The sequence below is a fragment of the Hibiscus syriacus genome, unplaced genomic scaffold (assembly GCF_006381635.1).
Source record: "Hibiscus syriacus cultivar Baekdansim isolate YM2019G1 unplaced genomic scaffold, ASM638163v2 tig00111398_pilon, whole genome shotgun sequence".
Classification (NCBI taxonomy): domain Eukaryota; kingdom Viridiplantae; phylum Streptophyta; class Magnoliopsida; order Malvales; family Malvaceae; genus Hibiscus; species Hibiscus syriacus.
Window position 1 is genome coordinate 39302 of NW_024063081.1, and position 25661 is coordinate 64962.

General features: G+C 34.8%; 3 protein-coding genes and 1 pseudogene across 4 annotated transcripts; 1 reads left to right on the plus strand and 3 right to left on the minus strand.

The window, feature by feature from the left end:
* LOC120161167 (nucleoside diphosphate kinase) lies at positions 1–23010 on the minus strand. Its single transcript, XM_039171431.1, has 6 exons — positions 22987–23010; positions 8496–8502; positions 1441–1498; positions 1005–1053; positions 435–666; positions 1–346 (listed from the first exon to the last, which is right to left on the minus strand). Exons 3-6 carry the CDS (start codon positions 1489–1491, stop codon positions 232–234), a joined length of 447 nt encoding a protein of 148 aa, XP_039027362.1. The 5' UTR covers positions 1492–1498; positions 8496–8502; positions 22987–23010; the 3' UTR covers positions 1–231.
* LOC120161055 lies at positions 3516–7081 on the minus strand (annotated as a pseudogene).
* On the minus strand, positions 8160–16165 carry LOC120161166 (protein VASCULAR ASSOCIATED DEATH 1, chloroplastic-like). The gene is made up of 18 exons (XM_039171430.1): positions 15690–16165; positions 15181–15240; positions 14223–14273; positions 14078–14143; positions 13858–13953; positions 13663–13764; positions 13161–13261; positions 12882–13033; positions 11780–11820; positions 11584–11671; positions 11347–11433; positions 11038–11092; positions 10476–10542; positions 9652–9751; positions 9125–9186; positions 8999–9038; positions 8579–8880; positions 8160–8419 (listed from the first exon to the last, which is right to left on the minus strand). Exons 1-18 carry the CDS (start codon positions 15885–15887, stop codon positions 8162–8164), a joined length of 1926 nt encoding a protein of 641 aa, XP_039027361.1. The 5' UTR covers positions 15888–16165; the 3' UTR covers positions 8160–8161.
* On the plus strand, positions 21112–25661 carry LOC120161165 (serine/threonine-protein kinase D6PKL1-like). Of its 2 annotated transcripts, XM_039171429.1 has the most exons (4): positions 21113–21328; positions 22191–22766; positions 22839–23526; positions 24637–25661. In XM_039171429.1, exons 2-4 carry the CDS (start codon positions 22241–22243, stop codon positions 25517–25519), a joined length of 2097 nt encoding a protein of 698 aa, XP_039027360.1. In that variant the 5' UTR covers positions 21113–21328; positions 22191–22240; the 3' UTR covers positions 25520–25661. The 2 variants fall into 2 exon arrangements, with proteins under 2 accessions (XP_039027359.1, XP_039027360.1); XM_039171428.1 differs by having other exon boundaries at positions 21112–21328; positions 22191–23526.

Genomic DNA, 25661 nt, shown 5'->3' on the forward strand with positions numbered 1-25661 from the left:
AAATTCAAACATGTTACCAACTGAAATTTTATTCATACAAACCAAAATACCCAGTTGCTATAGAGTTTCAGCACTTGATTCATGATACATGGAACTTTCTAGTGCACAATAATACTAGCATCAAACAAATATATCTTATAATGTAACCAAAGGTAATTAACTTAGTAAAAAGTTGACTAACAAGAAACAAACATGATGATGCCATGATCTGCAACAGCTTATAGTCAAAATCTACTCATAGATCCAGGGGTGAACACTGCTCTGCCAGTTAACAGGGCTTTCTGGAAACCACAAACCAATTTCCTTCCTTGCACTCTCAACTGAATCACTTCCATGAATCACATTCCTGCAGAAAGGACAGCAAAAAAATCAGCATATTGATATGAATTATTGCCGGATCAAGGAAATAACAAAAATGATATGCCTAAACGAACCTGCCAATGTCGATTGCAAAGTCACCACGGATTGTTCCAGGAGCAGACTCAGCAGGGTTTGTAGCTCCAATAATCTTTCGACCGGTGGTAACAACATTCTTACCCTCCCAAATCATAGCAACAACGGGACCAGAGATAATGTACTCTACGAGACCGTTAAAGAAGGGCTTTGCGGAAAGATCCGCATAGTGCTTCTCGGCAAACGATTTATCCACAGTGATGAGTTTCAAACCTAAATTAGGCACATCCGAAGTGAAAGGTAAAGATTCCACCAAAAAGCATATAGTGCAACTAATCTCAGGAAAAGAAAATTCAATTTGTCTGTTGAATTCAAGTATTACTGAATTACTGTGAACATTGAAAGCATCTCTACGGCGCTTAAAAACCAATTCTTGGAAACCAAGGAATAGCAGAGAGAAAACTATCAGGAAATTGACGAGTTCTGGGATTTAAATGAATAGCAGCCATTATATAGCACCGCAAAATGCAACACAACTGGCCGCAGTCGTAATAAACACAACGCAACCAAAAATACGACAGCAACCGCCAATTTAAATCCCTGGAGTTTACCTTTCAAATAGAAGCCTTTCTTCTCAAATCTTCCAATGATTTCACCAACCTGAAAGACAAAAATCTCGTTAAGAAATACAGTTTTCTTCTTCTTTTTTTAACCCGCAACCCATTTTTTAGTCTTAGCATGCCAAAAAAAAAAAGATTAAAACAAAACTAAAACAACATTCGTATGCTACCCAGTAGAGAAGATTAGCCAAGTTGGACATATATTCTCCCTGGATACATTAGATCTACGAACTTAACTAAAGAGTTGACTAAGTTGCATACAACTGAAATCGAAAATGAGTTGTTCTAGTTAGAAAATTCAAAAATCAGTCCACCAAGGTATTTTCTTATTTTTTTAAAATTTATAGCAGTTAAGGGAGTTGAAGATTCGGATAAAATTAGAGGTGGAAGAAATTAAAATTGAAAGAGCGGAAGTAGAAGCATTTACCAAGCCCCTTTGGACGCCATCAGGCTTGATCATGATGAACGTTTGTTCCATCTTTTTCCTTTCTAAACGTCTCAGTGCTGCTGCTTAATGCTTATGCGAGAAACAAAAAGTTTATGGTTTTATATAGTACGCGGCCGCAACCCAAGTTTCGGCCACACTTGCATCTCAGCCCTAAACCTTAACTTGGGGTGTTTTGTGTCAAAGTGCTGCTGTAATTATTTTTGTTTGGGGGTAAACTACGCAAACAGTCCCTTGACTATAGAATAAATTTTTTGGATCTCAAAAAATTATAAAATAATCCTTTGATTTAATAAAATTAATTATTTTCTATTAAAAAATAATTAGTCGATTTTTTCAAAGAGTTAATCGATCGTTTTTATGCATAAAAGGTACGTTTCCTTAGAATTTTGGCTTCTTTCGTCTATTACGAAAAATATCCCACTGTTACCTACCGTAGGAGTTTGAGTTGTGTATTAGTCCCAATATGGCAGATCATACTCTCAGACCAGCTACTTATCATCGCCTTGGTAAGTTATTGCCTCACCAACTAGCTAATCAGACGCGAAATCCTCTTAAGGTGGATTCCTCCTTTTGCTCCTCAATCTACGAGGTATTAACAGTCGTTTCCAGCTGTTTGTTTCCCTCCCAAGGGTAGTAGCTAGTGAGCCGGTCTAATTTTTAAAATGATCAATCCCTTGTATCATAAATGTTGTTTCTTTGTAGATAATATAGAGAATTCTAATGAATTAGAGTAATTTTTAGTGTGAATGCTAAGATAATAAACATATATTTCATTTAGAAGTTGTACCAATCTAAATCGTCGATACGAAATTTTCCATCTTTCAATTACTTTCACTATAGCTTTTTAAAGGTGAATTAATATTTTTTAACATATTTAGATCGATCAAAATCGAACACGTTTTTTTAGGTTTTGTGGATTGTTGTGTAGTACAGGTGTAATGTGCTAAGCCAAGAAAAGAGAATGATTAGCAGACGTAATATATCCATAAAAGTTTAATTCTGGAGTCGAAGAAAAAGCCTTAAGCACTAAAGATTTAAGAACTCATAAATCATGACGAACCTAAATCGATGAACAATCACCATAACAACACTCGAAGAACTCATAAATCATGACGAACCTAAATCGTGACCAATTGGGTGCTCGGCCTTTTGCGGAAACAAGGGGTTTTGGTCGTAGGTGATTGGTTGAGCACACATCATTGGATGATTGACCAATTGACGATGGTGGTTGTAGTTACCGTGACAAAAGATTGAAGTTATGGGTTTTAAAAGTTTTTGAGTTTTTTGTAATTTTATAAAATTTTGGGTTTTTTCTTTTAAAAATTATAATTTTCTAATTTTCTAATTTAAATAAAAATTTTAAAATTTTATAAAGATGATATGAGTTCTTTAACCGTAAAATTTAACGATTGTTCTAGAATGATAACATTTATAACGTTATATATAAATTGATCGAAAAAAAATTAAAACACCATTTAAAAAATAATATATATATAATTTAAACACTTATTTTTATATTAAATAAAAATAAATTGAGAGACAACCTAAAGACGGTGAAAAGCCGAAACGGAGAGAGACAATAATTAAACAGCTCAAAGGTCATCACCCAACACTGAGTTCATATCGTTTAAATTACTGGGATAATGTTATATTTGGTACTTATACTTTAAAAAAAATATTCAATATAATACGTATACTTTTAAAATGTATAATTTGGTACTTGCACTTTGACAAAATATCTGATATGATACCTGTACTTTTAAAGTGTTTGATTCAAGCTTAAGGGAACAGCAATAGCCATCATTCTTGGAAGAAAACCCAACTATTCCAGAACAGAAGTGAGCAGTGAGCAACAACGGTAAGATCACAACATAACAATAGGGGGCAATGCCTACAAAACAGGGAACCCTGAAATATACATGAAACATTGAATTCAGCGAGATCCTTTGGCAATAGGAAACCAGATCATTCGATCTCATTTCCTGCCTACAATTTAAAGAACATAAAAGTCCAATAAAACCCATGGAACTCATAATTGGGGTTCTAAATAAATCTCACTGGCTCCCCAGAGTTGGGAACTGCCCAGGGTCTCCGATGGATGGTGTTTCAGCATTTCTTACTGCACCGTCTCCACCAAACCCTTTTGAACCACGACCACGTCCTCGTCTACTTGGATTATAGCACCTCTCCCCTTCAGCGGGCTTCAAAAATTCATTAATGCTGACAGGCTACCACCACCATAAGAATAGGGACCATCAGTATTCAGTACATGCCAGAAAAGACATTACGCGAGCAAGAGATAAATTTCCACAGAGCAGTAAAAAGAGAAGGGAACACATATGCAATCTTTTTTAACCATGGGATGGAAGAAAATAACTACGGGGGAAATCTTAAATCATGGAAGTTTGAAAACAATATAAATTAAGGTTCCCTAAATACAGAATATCTGCACAGTTAAGGTGCAAAACGTGGCACGAACCAACGAACTCCAATAGTCTCTCGAAAACTGGAAAAGAAGGAAAGCTATAATACAAGTCAATAGAAAGTAAAAATACCTTTTTGCTGTCTCTTCCTTCTCATACGCCTCTTTTCTTTTATCTTTATCAGATCCCTAGACAAGGCAATTATAGGTAACTAAAGACTAATGCATGTTTCCCACAAATATGCTGAAAATCATTAATGATAGACTTGTAAAAGCAGATCACTGTCTCTTACCAATTTGATGAAGACCTCATCGTTACATTTCTTGTTTGAAAGCTGCTGCATAGACTCGAACTCCTTGGCATCTACTTTTCTTTCCTCAGTCTGCAGAGCCTTCCGCTTCTCTTCGAGCACCTTCTCATACTCCTCAAGAGTCATCTCCTATAAAAATACAATATCAAGAGTAGCACAAAGTAATAGCCAAATTAGTAGCTTTCATTTATAATTAACAAAGGTTGCAGACATCAATAACCATTTACCTTATCATCGGGCTCTTTTTCCTTGGGTTTGTTTGCAGCACTCTCCTTGTTTGCATCTCCTCCCTCCTCTTCTTTTGCTAGCTTTTTATCACCTAAACTCCTCTCACCTTCATTGGCAACTTCTTCAGTCACCCTGAAAAACAAAAATACAATATTTCACTTCATTTAATGATTACAATGAGGAAAGAGGAATGAAACTAAGTGATCTTTATTTGATTTTACAATAACATTGAAAGTTTTGATTGTAACTGTTCAAGATGACTTACTGAGCAAGTTCATCAGACTGAGTTCCCCAATTTCCACGACCAGAGTTTCCCGTTTGAGTACATTTCTGCAGACATTTAAAAAAAGCAAAAACTATCAGTTTGTGTACTTGGCTAAATTACAGACGCATATATCAAAGCTAATGTCAGACAAGTTTTTTTACCCGCGTCGGGTACCACTATGGCGTTCGTACAACCTGCGAGGCCGCTCCCCATCCATTATTGGAACCGCCACGGTATGGTCTAGGACCACCATAGCAAAGCCTTGCAGAGGGTTTTACACTCTCTCCATCTTCAGGTACGTCACTATTGCTGAACGAATTCTCTTCATTGGCAAAATCACGTTTATATCCACGGCCACCACGAGCACCTTCATGCTTCGCCTCCCTCAGTTAAAAGACAAGAAATCCCACACATCAGTGCTAAACCCAAGAGACCTAATAGCATCGATTTGAACACAGCTCAAGAGACACAACAGAAAATCTTCAAAAGCAGAACTTTGAGCTTTACATGATTCAAACTATATAAAAAAAGAAACTATAATCGACTATTAGGCATAAATCCATGTTGAGTAATTGGGATAACTATGAGATGAGATCAAAGCTACCCTGAAAACAAAACTTCATAACAATGCATAAACACTTTGAAAACAAAACACAAAATTGAAGGAATGCCAATTTACACTTTCAAAGAATATAACGGAAAAGACAACGTTCCCCACTGCCTTGTATCAAACTACAAAAAACGCCTCAAGACTTCATAGGCAAGGTGAAATATTTAATTAATTTAAGATATGATCATTTATTTAAATAAAATAAATTAAATAATTACTCAACCTAAACCATTAATCTATGTTATTTCCACCTAAATTATATGTGGATTAAAAAATGAGGAAACTATCTAACTGATCGTTTGACTTCATTAAATTAATCTAATCCTTTTTAACTTACCTCGAAAATAGTAATCAAATGAAATGACACGATTATGAAACAGAAAAATTAGTGTTCAATGAAAAAAGAACGTTTCAGAGGTTGATTGCTTTTAGGGGGAAAAGTTTCAGAGTGTTGTATTTTGTGTGGGGAAAAATCAAAACATCTCAGAGGAAAAAAATCTATTCATTGTCGCTGAATATTCTCTATTGGAAAAGGTGTTACAGAAGACTGTACTCTTTGTGATAAAAATAGTTCGTTTTATCTAGGTAAAATCAAAAGTTCTTGCGGGAAGTTAAGAGTGTCTAGGGCTCTTAGTTTATGGCATTTTTCACGGTTAGGACTCTTTACTTGGTTGAGGTTCTTTATACGATTAGAGTTTCTTTTCTGTGGGAGTATGATAAGCATGTATTTTGTTTGCATGCTATATTGTATCTAAATCATAGGAATGTAATCAAAGATACAGTGTAATAAACCGTTTGCTTCTTCGAGAATATGGGGATAATGCTATGTTTGAACTGTTTCTTCTTCTTCTATATCTATAGTTTATTTGTTTTGTTTTGTTTATATATTATGTCGTATTTAAAGCATCCCTGTCTGTTTGTATGCTATGTTCTTTAGATTCTTTTGTTTATGTGCTATGTTGATTAAACTTATAAAAAATACCATTGTCTGCTTGTATGCTACTAAATTGAATTGTTTTGTTAATATGCTATGTTGATTAAATTCATAGAATATATCATTGTATATTTGTATGCTACTAATTTTAATTTTTTTGTTCGTATGCTATGTTGATTTAACTATTAGAAAGTAGTGACAGAGGAGAAGAGATAGAAGTTTAGGAAGAAGTTGAAGATGATGATGAAATTGAAGAAAATAATGATGTAAAACAACTTGAGGTTAATAATAGTGAATTAGGGTTTCTAGAAATGTTTCAAACCTTCCTTGATATGAAATTTCTCCAACTCAATGCTAAGATTATTCATTTATGGGAGAAGAAGATAAGGGAGAGGATGAAGGGAAGGGAAGGGTGGGTGGAAAGCTCATATTCGTCCCCTTCAATCCACGGCTGACAATGACATAACCAAATCAACCTCAATTTCCTCCAATGGGTTATTTGCCCAGTCAGTCCTTGTACATCTAATGAGATTTAACTTATCTCAAGAATTCAATAATGCACCTAAGCCGACCCAGAACTATAGAATATTAACTCTCATAAGTACACTAGAAAATTCAGGGTATTATATAATATGTTTTGCATATAAGACAACGATATTTAAATATTAATGCAAAGTTTGATTAATATTGTTGAAAAAATTATTTAAAAAAAAATCTTTTTAAGTATTTGTGAATATTATTTTTGTGATGAGATGAAATGTGAAATAGTTGATATGGCTGAGGACCACCATAGCCACGTAGGGGTTGCCACTGTCTCCATCTTGAAGAACGAATTCGCATCATTGGCCATATCCCCACCACGAGCACCTTCATCTTTGCCTCTCTCACTTAAAACAGAAGAACATCACTGCTAAGCCCAAGAGAGATAATAGCATCGATTTGAACATAACACAAAATCTTCAACAACAAAAAAAAACTCAACTTTCAGTACCAGTGGATTTCATTTTAGGAAAGAAATAAGTGCAGCAAATCAATATACTTTTAGGAATCTTTTTCTCTCTTCACTCTAAGAAATAATTGAATAAAGATAAACACTCTCCGTGCCAACCAAATGATGACTCACACCTACGAATTTAAATAGCTTATTATTGGGGAAATAGGCGAAAGTCTTTAAAAAAAAACCTAATTTAAGGTTAAAAAAAATGATGGGAATAGATACGATAAAAAGTATTATAAAATTGGACGTAAACTAAAATATTATATTCTTCGTAATATTTTAGGTTTAACCGAAAATGTTACGAAAAATATAATATTTTTTGTTGTCAACCGAAAATGAAAATATAATATTTTAAGTTCAATCAAAATATCATAAAAAAATAAAATTTTAAGTTAAGTTCAACCTAAAGTATTATACTTTTCGAGTGTGCCTACCTTCGTATTTCTCAGCCTTAAATTATTATGCTCCACCACATAATACCCAGGAAATAGACGATGCTGAAAGTGATATCGCCAGAAGATATTTTTCAATAATAAATAGGAATAACTAAAACCAAGTATCTCCACGTTGCATTTAGAAACAAAATTGAAAAGAATTTTATTTAACCATAATTCTTGGTTGGGGGGGGGGACTAAGTCCATTGCTTCTATTTTATATTGAAAAAATAAGAATGAAAGCGAAAATAAATATATCGAAAACAAAATTACGATTGAAAGTTAAACCTAAATTTGAATAAAACTAAAACCATAATCGCCATTAAATTCCAATGCCCATCTCATTCATTAGCATTAAACATATCAAGCAATCAGTTCATTGTAGATGATTTCAGTTACAGGCTTCTATGAACATATAGTGATTATACGAAAGAATGTACTGATTTTCTGATTTACTATGAAGATTTTCGTTCTGAAAAAAAAGTGTACAAATAAGATTTTATCTATTATGCTTCTTAGGCTGCCCCATTTCTTTTAACTGTGCTTTTAAAGTAGCATGCTCATGCCACATCCTCTCTAACCGAGCTTCAACCATCGTCATCTCTTCTTTAAGGTGATGCATCCGCTTCTCCAACCAAGCCACTGCTTCAGCTCTGCTTTCTCCGCCTCCACCACCACCCATCATGCTACCCATGTACTCTACTGGGTAACTCACATGAACGTGTTGCGGTCGGTTTAACAGCACAACAATGCTTACCTGCAGTTAGAAAGCGAGCTGTAAGGATCCAACGATATGAGAATGATAAATCCGTATGGTAATGACTAATTATTACAGACAAGCTATGGAGTGCAACTATATAAAGCACTTGATTAATGAATTAAAATTAAGATAACAAGTTAACTGCAAACCACGAACCTGCATCAGGAAGATCACAGCAAAGGCAACGGTTAGGACCAGTGAAATATGGCCCCGGCGTTTTAAGTATGTGTAGGATTTCCTCAAAAGCTCTCTTAACAAAGACACGATGGATGAAGCGCTAGTCAAACTTTCTTGCAAAATATTCCCAATTTGTTGGCTAACATCCTGAGAATCGGACATCTGCAATGTCCTTACTGGATCACTTGTATTATGAGATCTTTCTGAAGGTTCCGGGGTAGCCACTGGCCTTTCAACTTGGACTTCACCATTTTCAGTTGAGCTTCCAGAAGGATCTACCCCTGCTTGAAACAAAGGAGCTTAGGTCAGTACTTCTGATATCTGCATCACTTCCTAGATCATAAACATCATTCCATGAAATTCTTCACACGCAAAAGATCTGATGGTCAGAGTTCGAACCTCCTTGTTTATCAGTGTTCTGCTTCAGCAATTCATGGGCCTGAAACATTAATGATATACATTCTTTCGATCAATGTTCAAACAAACTTCACAAAATAAACATAAAATTCGGGAGAAATACAATACCATGTCTATCCATGTTGCATAAGCCTCTCGACACTCTTCCAGAGTAGACTGCACTATTTTACCTGTACCATGTGATGGCATCAGATTCTAAATATAAAATCAAAAGGTCCACTACTTGAGCTATTCAAGAAAAACATCTTTAAAGAATAAAAAGACTGCCAAATTCACAAGTTCAAAACAATTTTGAAGCGACACAAAATGGTTTTGCAACTGCCGAAAATTCTCTGTTTCTTGTCAAATAGTTCCTTCCTCTACAAACCATAAATAATTTATTTCATTCTAAATCTCTTTGGCACTTCTGCAATAAAATTGCAGGTGCAATTATAATACGAGACATGTAAATGCATGTCTGTCATGGCTCAGGGCGAAGAACTAGGGATTCAAGAGAAAATTAGAAATAAATTCTTTGTATCTGGAGACACAACAGCGACTCAGCAAATCAAAATACAAAGATGCAGCACAAGAAATGCATAACCATAAAAACACCCTATCAACAAGTGGTTCATCATCAGTCAGCTGAGGCAAACCTTTCCAAACAGTTTTCTTACTAAAAGCCACATTAACATAAACCCGTAAAGCGCAGCCTTCTTGTGGGTCATCACTGTCTCTTTCTACATCCCAAAGCCCCTGATAAAATACAGGGAAATTTCAAGCACATATCAGGAACATTTTTGACCCAAGCTTAAAGTGTCATAAACAGAACAGAAACAGATTATGCACAAAACAAGGGTTCTTTCAGAACAAATAAAATTAGAACTGTTATTCACGACCTTTTTTTCATGGCTTAGAACTTAGAAGTACTCACATTAAGCATCTTCACAAGTTTTATTATGTTATATAAACTCAAACAGAGAAAGTGGAGCTCCTATACCCTCTCTTCCACTCTCCATCATATAAAGCCCAATATGAAGAATTCTAAAGCAGATTAATTTTTTGAAAAACAAATACACACCAATTAAGTTAAAATCTTACATGCCAAGTGCGGGTATATTTAATACCATGATTTAATTTAGAACATTGACCAAACCTGGGCAAACAATGATTTGGATCAAGAAAGATTACCAACCTAAACATCTTGAAAAAACCTTCTTGAAATGCAATGGACAAGTTTGTCTCCAATATATATTGCATAAACATAGACCAACTAGACTTGTCATCATGCTTTTGTTTTGAGTTCTCAATTTGAAGGGCTAGAGTACAATTTTCCTCTATGTCTGAAAATTCTGACCCATAATATTCTCAAGAAATAGCAGGATAATTAATGACCAAAAGTGACAAACAAAAGAATGGAGAACAGTAGAACACTTCGCACATTCAAGCATGTTTAAGGGAGCTTAGGTCTAGCTTGTACCTCTACACGGAAATAATCTCCATATGGTACATCCTTGATCTCTTGTGATGTCTCCACAACCAAATGACTGTCCAAAATTAAAAGTGATATTGCGAGGATACATAATAGGATAAAAAGGAATATTAAAGATCTCAAGGAAAAAAAACAAGGCAGCCAATCGAAGAATGAAAAGTTAATGCCTATTCCCAGGTGGAACATTGTGTTTAAATGCATAGAAGAATAAACTACTTAGAGAAATGTAAGGGTAGAAAAATAATAGGGTACATCTTTAGTTTTAGGATAAGAACAAGAAACAACAATATTTTACTCATTCAGTGCATCAAGAACTGCAACTTCAATAATATTTCTCATTAACTGAAACTATAGACACACTAATGGCTCTAGTTTTAGAATATATTTACACCTTCAGAGAAATAATATTTCATACGTTGTTTTAGACTATCAAACATATCAAGAGTAAAAGGCTCATTCCAAAGATGCATTCTTCCAGAGAAATAACAATAACAAATACAGCGTCTTCAACTATATAATAGCATACAAGGCACCACAAAATATCATCAACCTGTTTCTGTAAATGCGAAATTTCTGGGCCTCCTGGCAGCTACCAAATTTTGCACCTTGGTAAAAACAAAAACCGTTAACACTGAAAGAAAGGCAGCATTAAACTGACTTCATAGTTAATCCAGTATTGAATAAGTCAAAAGAAGAAAGAAGAAAGTTTTTTTTTTTCCATTAAGATTTTTCTTATCCTTATTTCAAAATAAATAAACAAATAAATAATGACAACAACACTAATATATAAGACATGATGCTAGCCTCAGCATAAATAACAATTCCAGGACAAAATGATGGCATAAAAAAGGACTAATACCAAAGTATATTTTAATTGGATGTTGAAACGACACATCACGGACATGTCCAAATTCGTCATGAGGGCGCCATGAAGAGCACCTAAATTCTGTAAAAATAATCATTTATTAATCATAAAGGCATATGTGAAATAAGTGATCACTTTTATGATATGATATAATCCAAAAATTAACCATGAACATAAAATAAAATGCACATTTGGAAATTATATAATTCTTGAAAATTCAGAGCAGAATACCTTTATCTCCACACCTTCTATGAAAAGATTCAATGAAATTAACAGCATTATCTGAAAAAAACAAATTGAAGAACTCCTCTACCTTAACCTGCAGCCCAAGAAACATTACTCTCTTCAGAATAAAAAGAACATACCAATGTTACAAATATTTTGCAATATGGTAGAAATCTAGGAAATTGAGTTCACAATTTATTACCGGGAACTTTGTTTCAGCAACTCTGGTAAAACATTCAGCAACTGCATAACCAAAAAAAAAAGAAAAAAAGAAAAGGTTGCAATGACATTTACAAAAAAGGAAGCGTAGTATCCTATAAAAAATGAGACTAACTAGATGGTACAAAAAAGGAAGTGTAGTATACTATAAAAAGCGAAGAATCTATGGCCTCGTGTCTGTATATGAAAAAAAACGTGTGTTTTAGTTTCCTCCCCCACCTGAAACTTTCTATGACCAAAGCCCACATCTACCTTCTATTGCCACATATACCCTCATTTGCCAACAAACAGATGACGATTCTGCCTATTTCTACAAGAAATGATGAGCTTCCATAATCAGTCCTTTAGGTTTACTTCAACCCTTTAAGAACCATTAAGTCATGACTTTGATTTATTTAGGGACAAAAAATTATGTTGTAATCAATGTTGTAAGAACCAAACTGGAGGCCAAACAGGTCTGACTACCGGTTTCCGATACAATAATAATTAAATAAAATATTAAAATAAAGAAAATTTCATTAAAAATCATAACCAGTTCAACCATCAGTTTTTTTGTCCCAGTTTTCGGTTTTATCAGTTCATAATGGTTCGCTCAATTTCCGATTTTATATCACCACTCAGACCATAAGTTCCTGGTTCAACCAACCAACCAACCAATCCTATTGCGAAAACACTGGTTGTAATCTTCTAAGGAGCTTTTGGAATTATTGATACTTCAAGCAATTTATCCCGAAAATTTCTCTCAATAGCACTTTCTTCCTCTATTGTTCTCCTTGACCCCCCGGTTCTTTTTTTTTCTTTTTCTTATTTCAGTCTACCACTCTCTTTATCTATTCTCACTTTCCCCTGTTGCTATCTCTCTTCTCCCGTCCATGGCACACCATAGTTCTATATCAAGATCATTTGAATCACTCGTCTAGAGTAGCGCAACAAGTGAAACCCAATCACACATACATTAAATACATAATCAAGGAACTTGCTATGTAGCAAAGTGTGAAATCAGACAGCCACAAGTCGAAATGATGAATTCAAAATGAGATAATATGAACATGAGAAAGCTACAATTCAGAACTGCAGTAACTTACCCTTTGGCGCATCACAATCCTCTGGCTTCCATGAATAAGTATCTCCAGATGCTGATACCCCAGCATTTAAAACTGATCCAGGACTAACTACTGCATTTGTTTCAGAAGTGGAAGGAACCTTAGAACCACTGGATGTGGGAACGTCCTCATTCCTGTACGGAAAAATACACTTTAAGTAAATAATTCACAGGTTCATATCCATAAAATAAAATAAAATTCAAAAAAGCCTTCAAGGAATTCCCAAGAAGGTTCCCAAACCTTTCTGTTCACAAAGAATACCTGTCTGCAGATTCCATGTCATTTACTGGGTTTTTAGAGCTATTGATATTTTCAATTGCAACAAAACCATTCTCTTGGGCACTGGACTCAGACATGGAATCCTAAAAGTAAATGAAGTTAGAAAATAACCAATTGGAATAAATACTCAATTTGCTATTACTAAACTATGATCCTCAGTTTCTAGAACATCTGGGGAAAATGTCTGAAATTTTATTTAATAAAATGAAAATTTTCACCGAAATCCTTACACACAGATAAAGAACAAGACCATGAAATCAGCATATGATACAAAATACCTCTAGAAGAAACACAAGCAGTGAAAATCAGTTGTTCAAATTTAAGACATGCATGTATGCTGTATCTACAAGGGGTATTAAATGATTTGGTTAACATTTCCTGCATAACTAATGAATTGCTTATAGTAAGAAGCAGAAAATCTTCTCCAACAGTAATCCTAAGCTGTCATTTCTTTTTTCAGTAGACCAGCTGTGAAAAATAAGACCTGTTGTTCTGTAATTTCTTGGGCTCCATTACCATGCTGCACCCATCCATCATTAATGAGCTTGAAAGCTTCATCCCGAGATAGGAATGATGCAAAGAAGTACTGCCAAATCAAAAGGCCGAGTCAGATAGAATGATTAATGAATGCACACTTAAACAAGCACATAGAAGAAATATGCATAGCAAGTACTAGTACCCTCTTTCCTCCAACAAAAATTTCTATTGCATTAGGAAAGATTCCGGCAGTCTTTGCTCTGTTAACACTTGTAATTTCATTGAAGGCAATGATTTTCTGCAGAAGGAACTCATAAGATATTCCAATATCATATCATTCTTACATAGAAGATAAAAGAGTTGACAGGGAAACAAGACACTGGAAACCAAACTAAGAATAAAAACCAAATTCTGAGGAATACCTTTGTTTCAAATCCAAATATATTGGAATAAAAGCAAATGTAACGGACAAACAGGTACATGTGACCCTGCAGCAGAGTAAAGAAATCATCTAAGTAAAGCATGCAACTTCAAGGCAGTAATGGTCATTGTAAAGATGTAAATTACCTGAAGAAGAATACTTTCCTGGAATGCACAATTGAAATCCTGAACAAGGAACTGCAGCAAAGGAAAAAAGAAAATGTTTAAAAACTCTTTTTTCAGATTTCTAAAATGCAAGATGCTGAGAGAATTTTCAAATAAAGAGCAATTCAATTAGAAAGAATTTTCAAAACTACAGCCAAAAGTAAAACTAAAAAAATGGAATAGCATCCATGTGATAAGAAAGTTTAGGTATCACGCATTACTTGCATGCAATGTGTTGTTATTTCTGACACACTAATCATGAGAAACAATGCATGTGTTTACAGAACAAAAAATTCAAACGAGGAGAGTATCAGAGATCTGCTGACCCATGCTAATCATGAATAGACTTAACACAAGGAAACTCATCTATTTTTTAAGGCTTAATGCAAAAAAAAAGTGCCCAAACTATACCCAAAGTTAACTTTAGGTGCCTAACGTTTCCAATGTTACACTTTTAGGTGCTTACCGTTAAATTCGGCCTTTAAGTGAAACGTGTTGGACTTATAATTTTTTTTTTTTGAAATTTTATATGCCTAACATGTGTCACTTAATGGCTGAATTTAACGATGTTAACGGTCCAGGCACCTAAAAGTATAACGTTGAAAACTTTAGGTATCTATTTTTAATGAAAAATTCTTTAGGCACCTAAAGTTAACTTTAGGTATAGTTTGTGCAGTTATTTTTACATTAAGCCATTTTTTAACTTAGAAAAAAGGTACTACACAAGAAAGTTTAACGATAACAATAGATACCATTTAGACCAGAAGTAAAACAGAAAGCATGAACAAGCATTTAAAATACAAAAAACTCTCAGTATCTTCTCTCACAATCACAAGAATCAATTTTTGCAATTAAAAGACAAAGAATGCCAAAAACGAAATACAGAGGCAATAGGAGAACTGCTAACAGCTAGTGATTGTGACTCATTAGAGACGCTCACCTCTTCAGGTGGAAGCCTGAACAGTTGGCGGTATTCTTCACTTCTCAATGCTGACGGAGACTGAAATTCAAAAGCATCAGATTTAGCCATAGTGCGAGAAGTTTTCAATCGTCTATAACTAAATTCTCAATATTATATAATTAGTCCAAGTTCAACAACATTGTTCAACATCGTATTTTCTATCTCTTATTGGATAAAATATTTTCAAATCATTTTTTTCAGTGGCTAGTTTACGAATTTGACCATAAGAACAAAAAGGAGCTTCAATATATTTCTAAAACAGAAAGTTAGGGGAGAGCAACCTTCAAAGAAAAAAGTTATGTGAAGGTAAATATCACTAAATTATGTTGTAATTTCTTTAGAACGTGGGCGTAATAATCAAGAAGTAGAAAAAATTGAACTCAAAAGTCAAAACATAATCCTAATCTACTTTCTCTCTTTTTCTCGGGACAATTGTAATGGGAGCGGAGAAATGAATTAAGCTATTAGAGAGTGAAAGAAAATGGAACCTGAATTTCAACATCTTTGTAGCTAGGGTAGGACGCAGAATTGGAAGGATCGTTGCGATCGGGAGTGTCGGTGGGAGACACGTCGTTTGGCGAAGGTAAAGAATCAGAAACGTCGTCGGATGATACTTTAGAAAGAGAACGATCCATAGAAGACCTCGGAAGATCGATCCTCTCTGCGGCAGCAGAGGTCACCGCCATAGCAGGGGCGAAGAGCTGATAGAGATGGCGGAGATCTGAGTTTTCTGTTTTTTTTTTTTTTTTGGTGGAAGAGTCCAAGGGGGTAGTTGAGAGAAACTACGTCGTTTGACAAACAGGGACTGATTCTGAAAGTTGAAGCCAACAATCTTGCGGTTTTGCAGTCTATTTCACTGCCACGGCAAGTCTTTCAAGGAGAGACGTTGACTACTTCAAACGTGGCGTATTATTTTGAGCAGAGAAAAACGACAACCGTACGGTCCTCCTGTGGACTCTACCACGTGCCGGAGTCAAACCATTCATTCAACTCCATCTTTTATTGGGTGTCTATTTTGGGCCGATTTAACCAAGTTTTTGTTTTGGCGCAATAGCATGCTTATTGGGCTTTTGATTACTATTATTCAAGATGAATTACCTGCATGGTCATTCAACTTTTAGACTGTCAACGTTTTTTTTGGTCACACAAATCCTCTCAATTTAATCCCTCAACTTTTAGACTGTAAACTTTGAAGACATTAAAATTTCAATCACTCAATTTTTAAGCATTAATATTTAGAATTTTAGATCACCTAAATATTTTTTAGATAAACCATCTATTCTGCCACTCATATATTCTAATTTTATGTTTTGATCACTCAACTATTATTTTTTTAAAATCATATTTAAAGTTATGTTTTGTTTCTATTTTGGTTATATTCATTAGGTTTGACCATTGACTTAACGAAAATGATGATGCGACATGATATAATAACATTTTTAATCCTTAAAACTTATACATCATATAAAATTGATCCTAAATTGAAATAATTCGATAAATCATCAATATTTTAAAATTCTATTAATTTAATCATGTTTTAATTTGAAATAATTTCATAATTTAATGGTGGCGATGAGTTTGTGATGGATATTATTTAGAGTGTTTAATAACCAACGAGGAGGCCAGACTACGCATGTTACCTGGAACAATCAGCCTGCGCCAAAGATCCCGAACTGCAGTGTTAAAATATGTAGAATTGTCTCAGCAGAAGCACCGCACACAAGGCAGAGGGGGTCATTAGAGTCTTCGCTTGGTTTGTTCTAGTTTGGTCATTAATTTATTCTGGAAGATCTTCCAGATAAAGAGTCTGATACGTTGGGGGATTTGCAGGGACCAAACAGACTTCCAAATGGGATTTTTCTCATTCCCCGCCTACCAATTGTTCGTATGCAGATCCCACCGTAAAGGATAGTTTAGGATCCCATCGCCAGTGGCAACTATATGCAGATGTAGCTAATCATTGTAATCACTTTTCAACCTTCTTACCTTTCTCTCTTTTTTCCCATCAACTTATTTGACTAAATAACGGTGAAGCAAATCAATTGAATAAGCAGCTTTTTTCCCCCTCTCCACTCCAAATTCGGCGAGTCCAAACAGTTCCCACCACTGTTTATGAACATGGAAAGTGAACCTGGTGGCTGGTGAATGCAGTGAACAAAACCTAACCGGACAAGTGGATGGTTGAGGCTGGCCACTCATTCAGGCACTCAGTGGCTTCATCTTCGTCCTTTGCTTGGCTGGTTATCTGCCCGCTCTGGCCTAAATCAGCACCCAAATCCCAATAAATAACACTCATTAAATGCGTTGGACATGGATTTAAATTATGTTTATGGTCACCTTGTATTTATCGTAATTGAGAATATAACATGTACTATTATGATAATTGTGGATACCACAATTACGGAATAACAGTTCGAACGACACCGCTATCACTATATAACGGGCATTATTAAGTTAGCATACTGCAATTTAAATCTCTGGCGTTGGCCTTTCAATTATTGAATGTCACGGGAGTGATCGACATTGATAGAACCATTCACGCGCATGCCTCGGATGTTTACATTTGTGGCAAACTTTAAGACAGCCTTTATACCTTCAGGATATCAGGTGTTCGTAATTGGGCAGCGTTGGCGACAGTGAATCTTATTGGTTCGTTTCCCATAATTGATCAAACATTTCGTGTTTTTTTTCTTTTTTTCCAACTCGGAGGTTTGGACTTTGGATTTGACAACAGAATGGAGTTTGAGAATGAAACTTTACTGATGTGTTTGGTGTTGCGGATACAAAATGCTTACTTATTGTTGGCCATTTGGGAAAAAGTATATAATTATATGGTTGAATTATACAAGAATATGATATAGCATCGGATAATGAAACCTCAATCATATGAACAAAAATAAAACAGAGACTTCCATCGGATTAAAGAAGTCGTCGACATTAGAGGGTTAAGGAGGAGTCGGACACAATCGAATTTTATATTTAAAATCTGTTTCATTTAAAAATATATATATTTAAATTATATATTTTTTTAAGTGGTTAACTTTTTTTATATATATTAAATCATGTGTTTGACGTTACATTCCATTATTTCTATAAATATTTTCAGGCCGTTCCTTAAAAAAGTATTTGTTGTCATCCATTGATAATTCAATTTAGTAAAAAATAAATTGATTTTTAAAGCAAATCAAAATAGTTTATAAGCACATAAATTGTACCATCAAACGTTTAAATAATTGTCTAATAGTTTGGGGACTGTATAATTTAACCTTTCAAAACTATCAAATAATAACCTAACATTCTTAAATTTATTTAAATAAAAATAGTTAATTGCATCACATGTCCTCAAAAAGTATAAAATTCATTTTAAATTGGTCTCTAAACTTTAAAATATTTTAATTCCATCCTTAAAATGTGACTATCGTTTTAAATTAGTCCTGAAACTTTAAAACAACACAAATCCATCTCTAAACTATGACCTTCATTCTAGATTAGTTCCCAAACTTTTTGAACATTTTAATTTCATCCCAAACTATACTTATGTGCTAATCACATCCATTATTAATAAAATCGTATTGAGAGAATAAACTGACACCATAAAAGATAAAATTGCATCTCTTCACATTAATTAACTCAAGTATTAATCTACTACATTTATTACACAAAATCACTAGCTAACAGATTACAAAACTACATTCTACCTACCTAACTAACATTAATCCACCTAACTTATTACCTACTCAACACTCTCCCTCAAGTTGGTGAGTAAAAAACATCCTTTACTCCCGGCTTAGATAACAAGTAGTTATGTTGGGCAACTCCCAAAGCTTTAGTAAAAATATCAATTGTTTGCTCTGTTGTAGCCACATACTCAATCTGCATTAATCCACCTTGAACCTTCTCCCTAACAAAATAATAATATCTCTATGTGCTTTGTTCTTTCATGAAAAACTGGATATGTTACTATTTAAAGGGCTGCTCACTATCACTTAGAAGTTTGACCCGTTGCTCTCCTTTAAATCTAAGCTCCTTCAACAAACCACTTAACAACACTATTTCTGATGTTGTCATTGTCATACTCCTATAGTCGGCCTCTGCAGAATCTGAATATCTCTATGTGCTTCGTTCTTTCATGAAAAACTGGATATGTTACTATTTAAAGGGATGCTCACTATCACTTAGAAGTTTGACCCGTTGCTCTCCTTTAAATCTAAGCTCCTTCAACAAACCACTTAACAACACTATTTCTGATGTTGTCATTGTCATACTCCTATTGTCATTGTCAATTCTTTTACTTGATTGAACAGAGGTTGAATTTGCTCAAATAAATGTTTTTTTACGATTAACTTTGTTATTATTTTTATCTTTACGAAAGATGTGGTATTAAAATTATTTGATAAAAAATAATAAAAAATGTTATCGAAAAAGTTAAATTTTTTATTTGAATAGATTTAAAGATATTGAAAATGTTCAATTATTTTGAAATATTAAATATATATTCGTTTTAATTTAATTAATTTTATAATTTATTAATTGAACTTGATTAAGTTAATTAAATAGTTAATTTTAACTAACAATCAGTTGGTATAATAGGAAAAAAATATTAGATTTCTTAAACATGATCAGAGGATTCAAACACTGACATTTATGAATGAAGTAAACTAGATTAGAAGTACCGCCTCTATAATATATCTCTATAAAATCCGATCTAAACTAATCGATTAATAAATTAAATACAAGTGATTAATTCAAATAATTAAATTTTATAGCATCGGTAACGAAGTGAATCCTTTGAACCATACCAATAGCCAATAGGCCACGTCTTTGTGAACAGTAGTGATAGTAACTGAAGTACTACGTAAGACCTACGGTGAAAAAGATAATCAAAAGCCATAAAAAAATAGTATACCAATTACTATATAATTAATTTAGAAGTGGGTCGGCCCTACCTATTACAATATCTATGTTATTTTGACATCATGACCCATCACTGGAACTTTACAAACTAAACTAAACTAAAATAAAACAAAACAAAATCTTATTCTATTTTTATTATCTAAATTGATTTTTTTAATTTAATATTAAATTATATTATATTAATATCATAATCAAATTTGATTAAAAATTCTAAATTTTTTATTATTCAACAATCCATTCCCTTCCGTTATCGTTTTTAGGAGCGAGTAAAATTTGATTCAACTTAAAAAATTGAACTTGACTTGAGGTGATTTGATCTAATTTGAAAAAAATTTAAGTTCAATTTGGGTTTCAAATAGAAATCAAATAACTTAAAATTTTAATAATTATTAGATTATTTTGAATTCAACTCGAGTCGGTCAACTTTGCATGATATAAATCATATCGTATATGAAAAAAATATGAAGAAATATATATGTGAATCGTATATGATTATTGAAAATCGTTTAAATTAGAATCAAATAGTACTATTATATTATAAATATTTACAATTAAATTTAAACAGAAACTCAAACAACTCAACTCAATTTGACTCGATTTTTCTTAAATAAAATGCAAATTTCAAAATAAGCTCGTCAATTCAATTTTTTTTAACTCAACTTGATTAAATACACAATTATAACCGTTTCTGATTAGATGATATATGTGATTATATGAAAAAAATTATAATTAGAATGTTTATTTTATTTAATGAAATAATTAAAAAGGTGTAATCATTAGACCATAACCATAATTTGTACATCCAACGCTCATTTAAGAATGTTAAACATATCATTCAGCCTTTGAAAAGCAATGCAGCTTAAAGAAGTAACAAACGTGGGTCCAGGCTTTAATGCGGACCCCAAACGCGCCTCTCTCAGTCGCCCGCTGAATCTTATAAAGCAATTTAAGCAAAAACACCCTCCCTCTCGATAAAAGCAAAAGCTAGTCTGCCATTTCTAAACTAGCACAACAACAAAAAGCTTACTTACTTGCAAGTCGAGACAGGGAGGGAAGAGCTTGGGCACTACCGCCTCAACAAGAAGGAGCTGCTAATTTGGCATTTCTTTTGGAAATTTTTTGCTATAGAGAAATTCGAGTCCGTGGACTCATTGAAGGCCGAGTTCGAATCTCTGTTTACTCATCCTTTGATTATTTTTTAAAGTTCGCACAGGTTCATGTTGTCATGCTATTTTTTGGGAGTTGTTATTTTTCGCTTGAATGTTCCGTATTTTCGTTCCGTTTACTTTTTTCTTTTGTTTTGTTAATATGAATTTTAAGATCTCTCTCTGTGTGTATATTTTCAGAGTTGGAGTTATTAGAGAATTTTCTCCCCCATCTCTCTCTCTCTCTCTCTCTCTCTGCTTGACAAGAGACAGAGGTTGAGAGGTTTTGGAGGGTGGAATCGAAGGGTTTACGTTGCTAATGTTCCGACAATGGAATAGAAGAGATGTGTGGATCTTTAATTTGTGATTTTATCTTCTTTTCTAAAATAAATTAACTAGGGTTTCTCTAATTCCATTTTCGCGGCATTTAGTTGATAGCAACTCAAATTCACAGATTTCATGAATTATTTCATTGATCTGTTTTTTTTTTCTTTTTAAATTTAGAAGTCAAGTATATCTTTTCAAGCGTTAGAGGCTTTGTGAGAGAACTTTGATTGCTCTATTCTTGTAAGTTTTATATGTTTTTATTGTTAAAATGTGCGGGAAAAACCTGTTTTGGTTAGAAAAATATAGGAAGAGTACATGTTATAGATGATACGTTAATTTTTTAAAATAAATTTTATATTGAAGATTAAATCTGGATAAGTTGCAATGGCAGCGAGTGAATTTTGATGTTTGTTTCCAATTGGTTAGTGATCTATTTTATTTTGGTGTGCTGATAAAGTGGGCTAAAATCTGAGAATATCATTGTTAATTTATTTAATTTTGGTTAGACAGTATAGGAAAAGAAATGGTTCATTAGATTTATTTTGAAGTCTAAGCAGAAAAACTAGACGAATTATTGAACTCAATCTCTACCTCATTTTGCAGGGTTGCTTTGCTGTTAAGATTACTCTATGTAAGGTTCGAGATTTCTCGGAATGGAAAGGGTTCCAAAATTGAAGTTGCTTGCTAGGGAATTGCCCGCTGTGAGTTCAGTGTCAAATCAGCATATAGTCTTTGAGGGAGAAGGAGGTCTTATGTTGAATTTTCAAGCTGTACGCTCTGGAGATAGAGTGGGTAGATGTAATGTGGGAAACTCCCAATTATCGGAGTCAGCTGAACCCGTAAGAACATGGAAAGGGAAGGGGAAAGACTCCTTGCTTGAAAGGGTAGAAATCATGCCTGATGTTATTACATTCAATTGCGACAGTGATTCATTGGAGGAAAGTGGACTGATTTCTTTTTCTGGAGCTAGTCACCCCCCTGAACCTGTGGACATGGATCCAATGGGAACTTTGTATGTACCAATCAGTCAGAAGAAGTCCGATCCTGGGTGTTTGATAAAGAGCATGTCAGTGAAGGGACCTTTTCTAAAAGATCTTTCAATCAGGGTTCCTCATAAGAAACCAAGTCCTGCTGTACTTTCGCCAGCTGAAAGTTTGGTTGAAGAACCCAATGATTTAGGTACGCTACTTTCTTCTCCATTTTCAGGTCCACGTGCATCAAAGAATGCTGATAATTCTCACATTCATCTAGGTTCAAATGAAAGAGAATGTGTTTTGGATGCTCTTTTACTTCCAAGTGATAATGTAAGCCCACATAGCAGCATTGACAGCACCGGGATTGCCACTGCTATGAGCATTGTCAATAGCACTGTGAGTACGTGTAGGAGTGATGCAGTCACAAGTGATGGTATGGAGAGGAATTGTAAGAGTACAAAAGGAAGTGTCAGAGCAGATTCACTTGAGAGTGCAAAGACTAGTGTTAGCCAAGCAAGTGACAGCAGTGGCCTTAGTGATGACAGTAACTGGAGTAATATTACTGGAAGCGCTAATAAGCCTCATAAAGGAAATGATCCAAGGTGGAATGCCATCCTTGCTATCCGGGCTCGAGATGGAATTTTGGGCATGAGTCATTTTAGATTGCTTAAACGGCTTGGCTGTGGAGACATTGGTAGTGTATATCTCTCAGAGCTGAGTGGTACTTGTTATTTTGCAATGAAAGTAATGGACAAGGCATCGCTTGCAAGTCGTAAGAAGTTGAACAGGGCTCAGACTGAAAGGGAAATTCTGCAGCTGCTGGACCATCCATTTCTCCCCACTCTGTATACTCATTTTGAAACTGATAGGTTCTTGTGTCTAGTCATGGAATATTGCCCAGGGGGAGATCTACACACATTGAGGCAACGACAACCTGGAAAGCATTTCTCAGAGTATGCTGCAAGGTATGGCTTAAATACTATAAACATTCTCCTTATGTATAATATTAGCATCCTTGAAGGGAAAAAATTTCTGTTGAAAGGTTTCTTTTTTATCTTACTGTTATTTATCTTCCTTCCTGTATTGTCTCTAATCTCACATTGACTTTCATGATAGTTTCCTCTGGTTTCTCAGAAGTTTACTACCATGACCACGAGGATTAGTTTGTTGATCCGATTTTCTTTCTGTTTTGCGCATGTCTCCTACTGTGTGGTAATTGTTTTTCTATGTTAGAATTATGGGCAAGTTAGTCCCTAGTTATTGGAAGGGTTGCACTTGTACATGTTTTGCCTTTTATTTTGCAAGCTCTTACCTAAATGTCATGCAAATGAGAATGCGGTTTTCATCTCTTTCATACTTTTCCACATGTTGGGAACCTTCAGCATATTTTCAAATCCACACTGTTGATTTTCTCATCTTTGGAGTCATGGGTCAAATAAAACCAAACTAGTTAACTGAGTCCAAAGATAGTAGTTCTCTATGCAACCTTGGGCCATATGTCTAGTTTATGAATGTTGGTCTTCCCCTCATGCTGCTAATACTAGGCAGGGAGATGCTTTCCATCCTTGTGGACCTGCTAGCCTGTTTATGTGAGATAAAATTGTAAATGCAACTAACCAAAGCTTTTATTTCCTTCTATAAGTCTCTTGTGTGAACTGGAGTCTAGAACTGTTTATAGCAAGGAGGCTATTGAGACTGAATGTGATGGGCATGGAAATGGATTCCTTTTAAATCCCTAGTTTGCTTAGTTCCCTTAACTCTGTAGGTGCCATGGACTGATTGTTATCTGTTTATGTTGAATTCCAAAATGGTTATCAGTTTATGAGGTAATGATACTTAATATTTCCTTGGCCCCACAAGGAAGTACTTTTTGGAGAACTATTTAAGTCACTGTCCAAGGAGGTTATTGCATGTATCTAAATGCATCACGTTTCAGGAGTTTTTTTTTTAATATGAAGTTGGCATAAGCGCATTGCTAAAGGTTTTGTCATCATATAGTCATAAGCAAAGGTTTTTGGCTAAGATCAGTGAATTTCAGCTAGAAAGTTACAAACTTGTCTTTCTTCTTAATGCAGATTTTACGCTGCAGAGGTTCTATTATCTCTCGAGTATCTCCACATGCTTGGTGTTGTTTATAGGGACTTGAAACCAGAGAATGTTCTAGTCCGTGAAGATGGCCATATAATGCTCTCAGACTTTGATCTTTCCTTAAGATGCGCAGTTTCTCCCACACTGATCAAAGCCTCAGCATTCAATTCTGATCCTTCAAAACGTGGTGCGTTCTGTGTTCAACCTGCCTGCATTGAGCCTACTTCAGTTTGCATTCAACCTGCCTGCTTTATCCCGAGGATATTCCCTCAAAAGAACAAGAAGAAAACCCGAAAACCTCAAGTTGAATTTGGGGTGCCTTCACATTCCCTCCCGGAGCTTGTTGCAGAGCCTACTGCAGCCCGGTCTATGTCCTTTGTTGGAACCCATGAATACCTAGCCCCTGAAATAATCAAAGGAGAAGGCCATGGAAGTGCTGTTGATTGGTGGACCTTTGGAATTTTCTTACATGAGCTGCTATATGGCAAAACCCCCTTTAAAGGCTCAGGAAATCGTGCTACACTGTTCAATGTTGTAGGGCAACAGCTGAAATTCCCCGATTCACCTGCAACCAGTTATGCTAGCCGTGATCTAATCCGCGGCTTGCTGGTTAAGGAGCCACAACACCGGCTAGGGGTGAAGAGGGGTGCAACTGAGATCAAGCAACACCCTTTCTTTGAAGGTGTGAATTGGGCTCTAATACGATGCAGCACCCCACCTGATGTGCCAAGACCAATGGAGAGCGAGTTGCCTAGGATGGCCAGGAAACTCGGGCCGGTGGAGCCAGTAGGAGTTGGTAACAACAGTAAAAGGATGGTAGGGACAGACATGAAATCCGAGGGTAAATATCTGGACTTTGAGTTCTTCTGAGGATATACGATAGCTCAGAGTTCAGTGCCTCTTCAAAGAAAATATCATGTTAGTTTAACAAAAGAAAATTAGTGGCTTATATTGAAAGGTATGCTGCCGCCTTTTGTGCACAAATATTGATAATTCAGACCGAGTGTTTGAA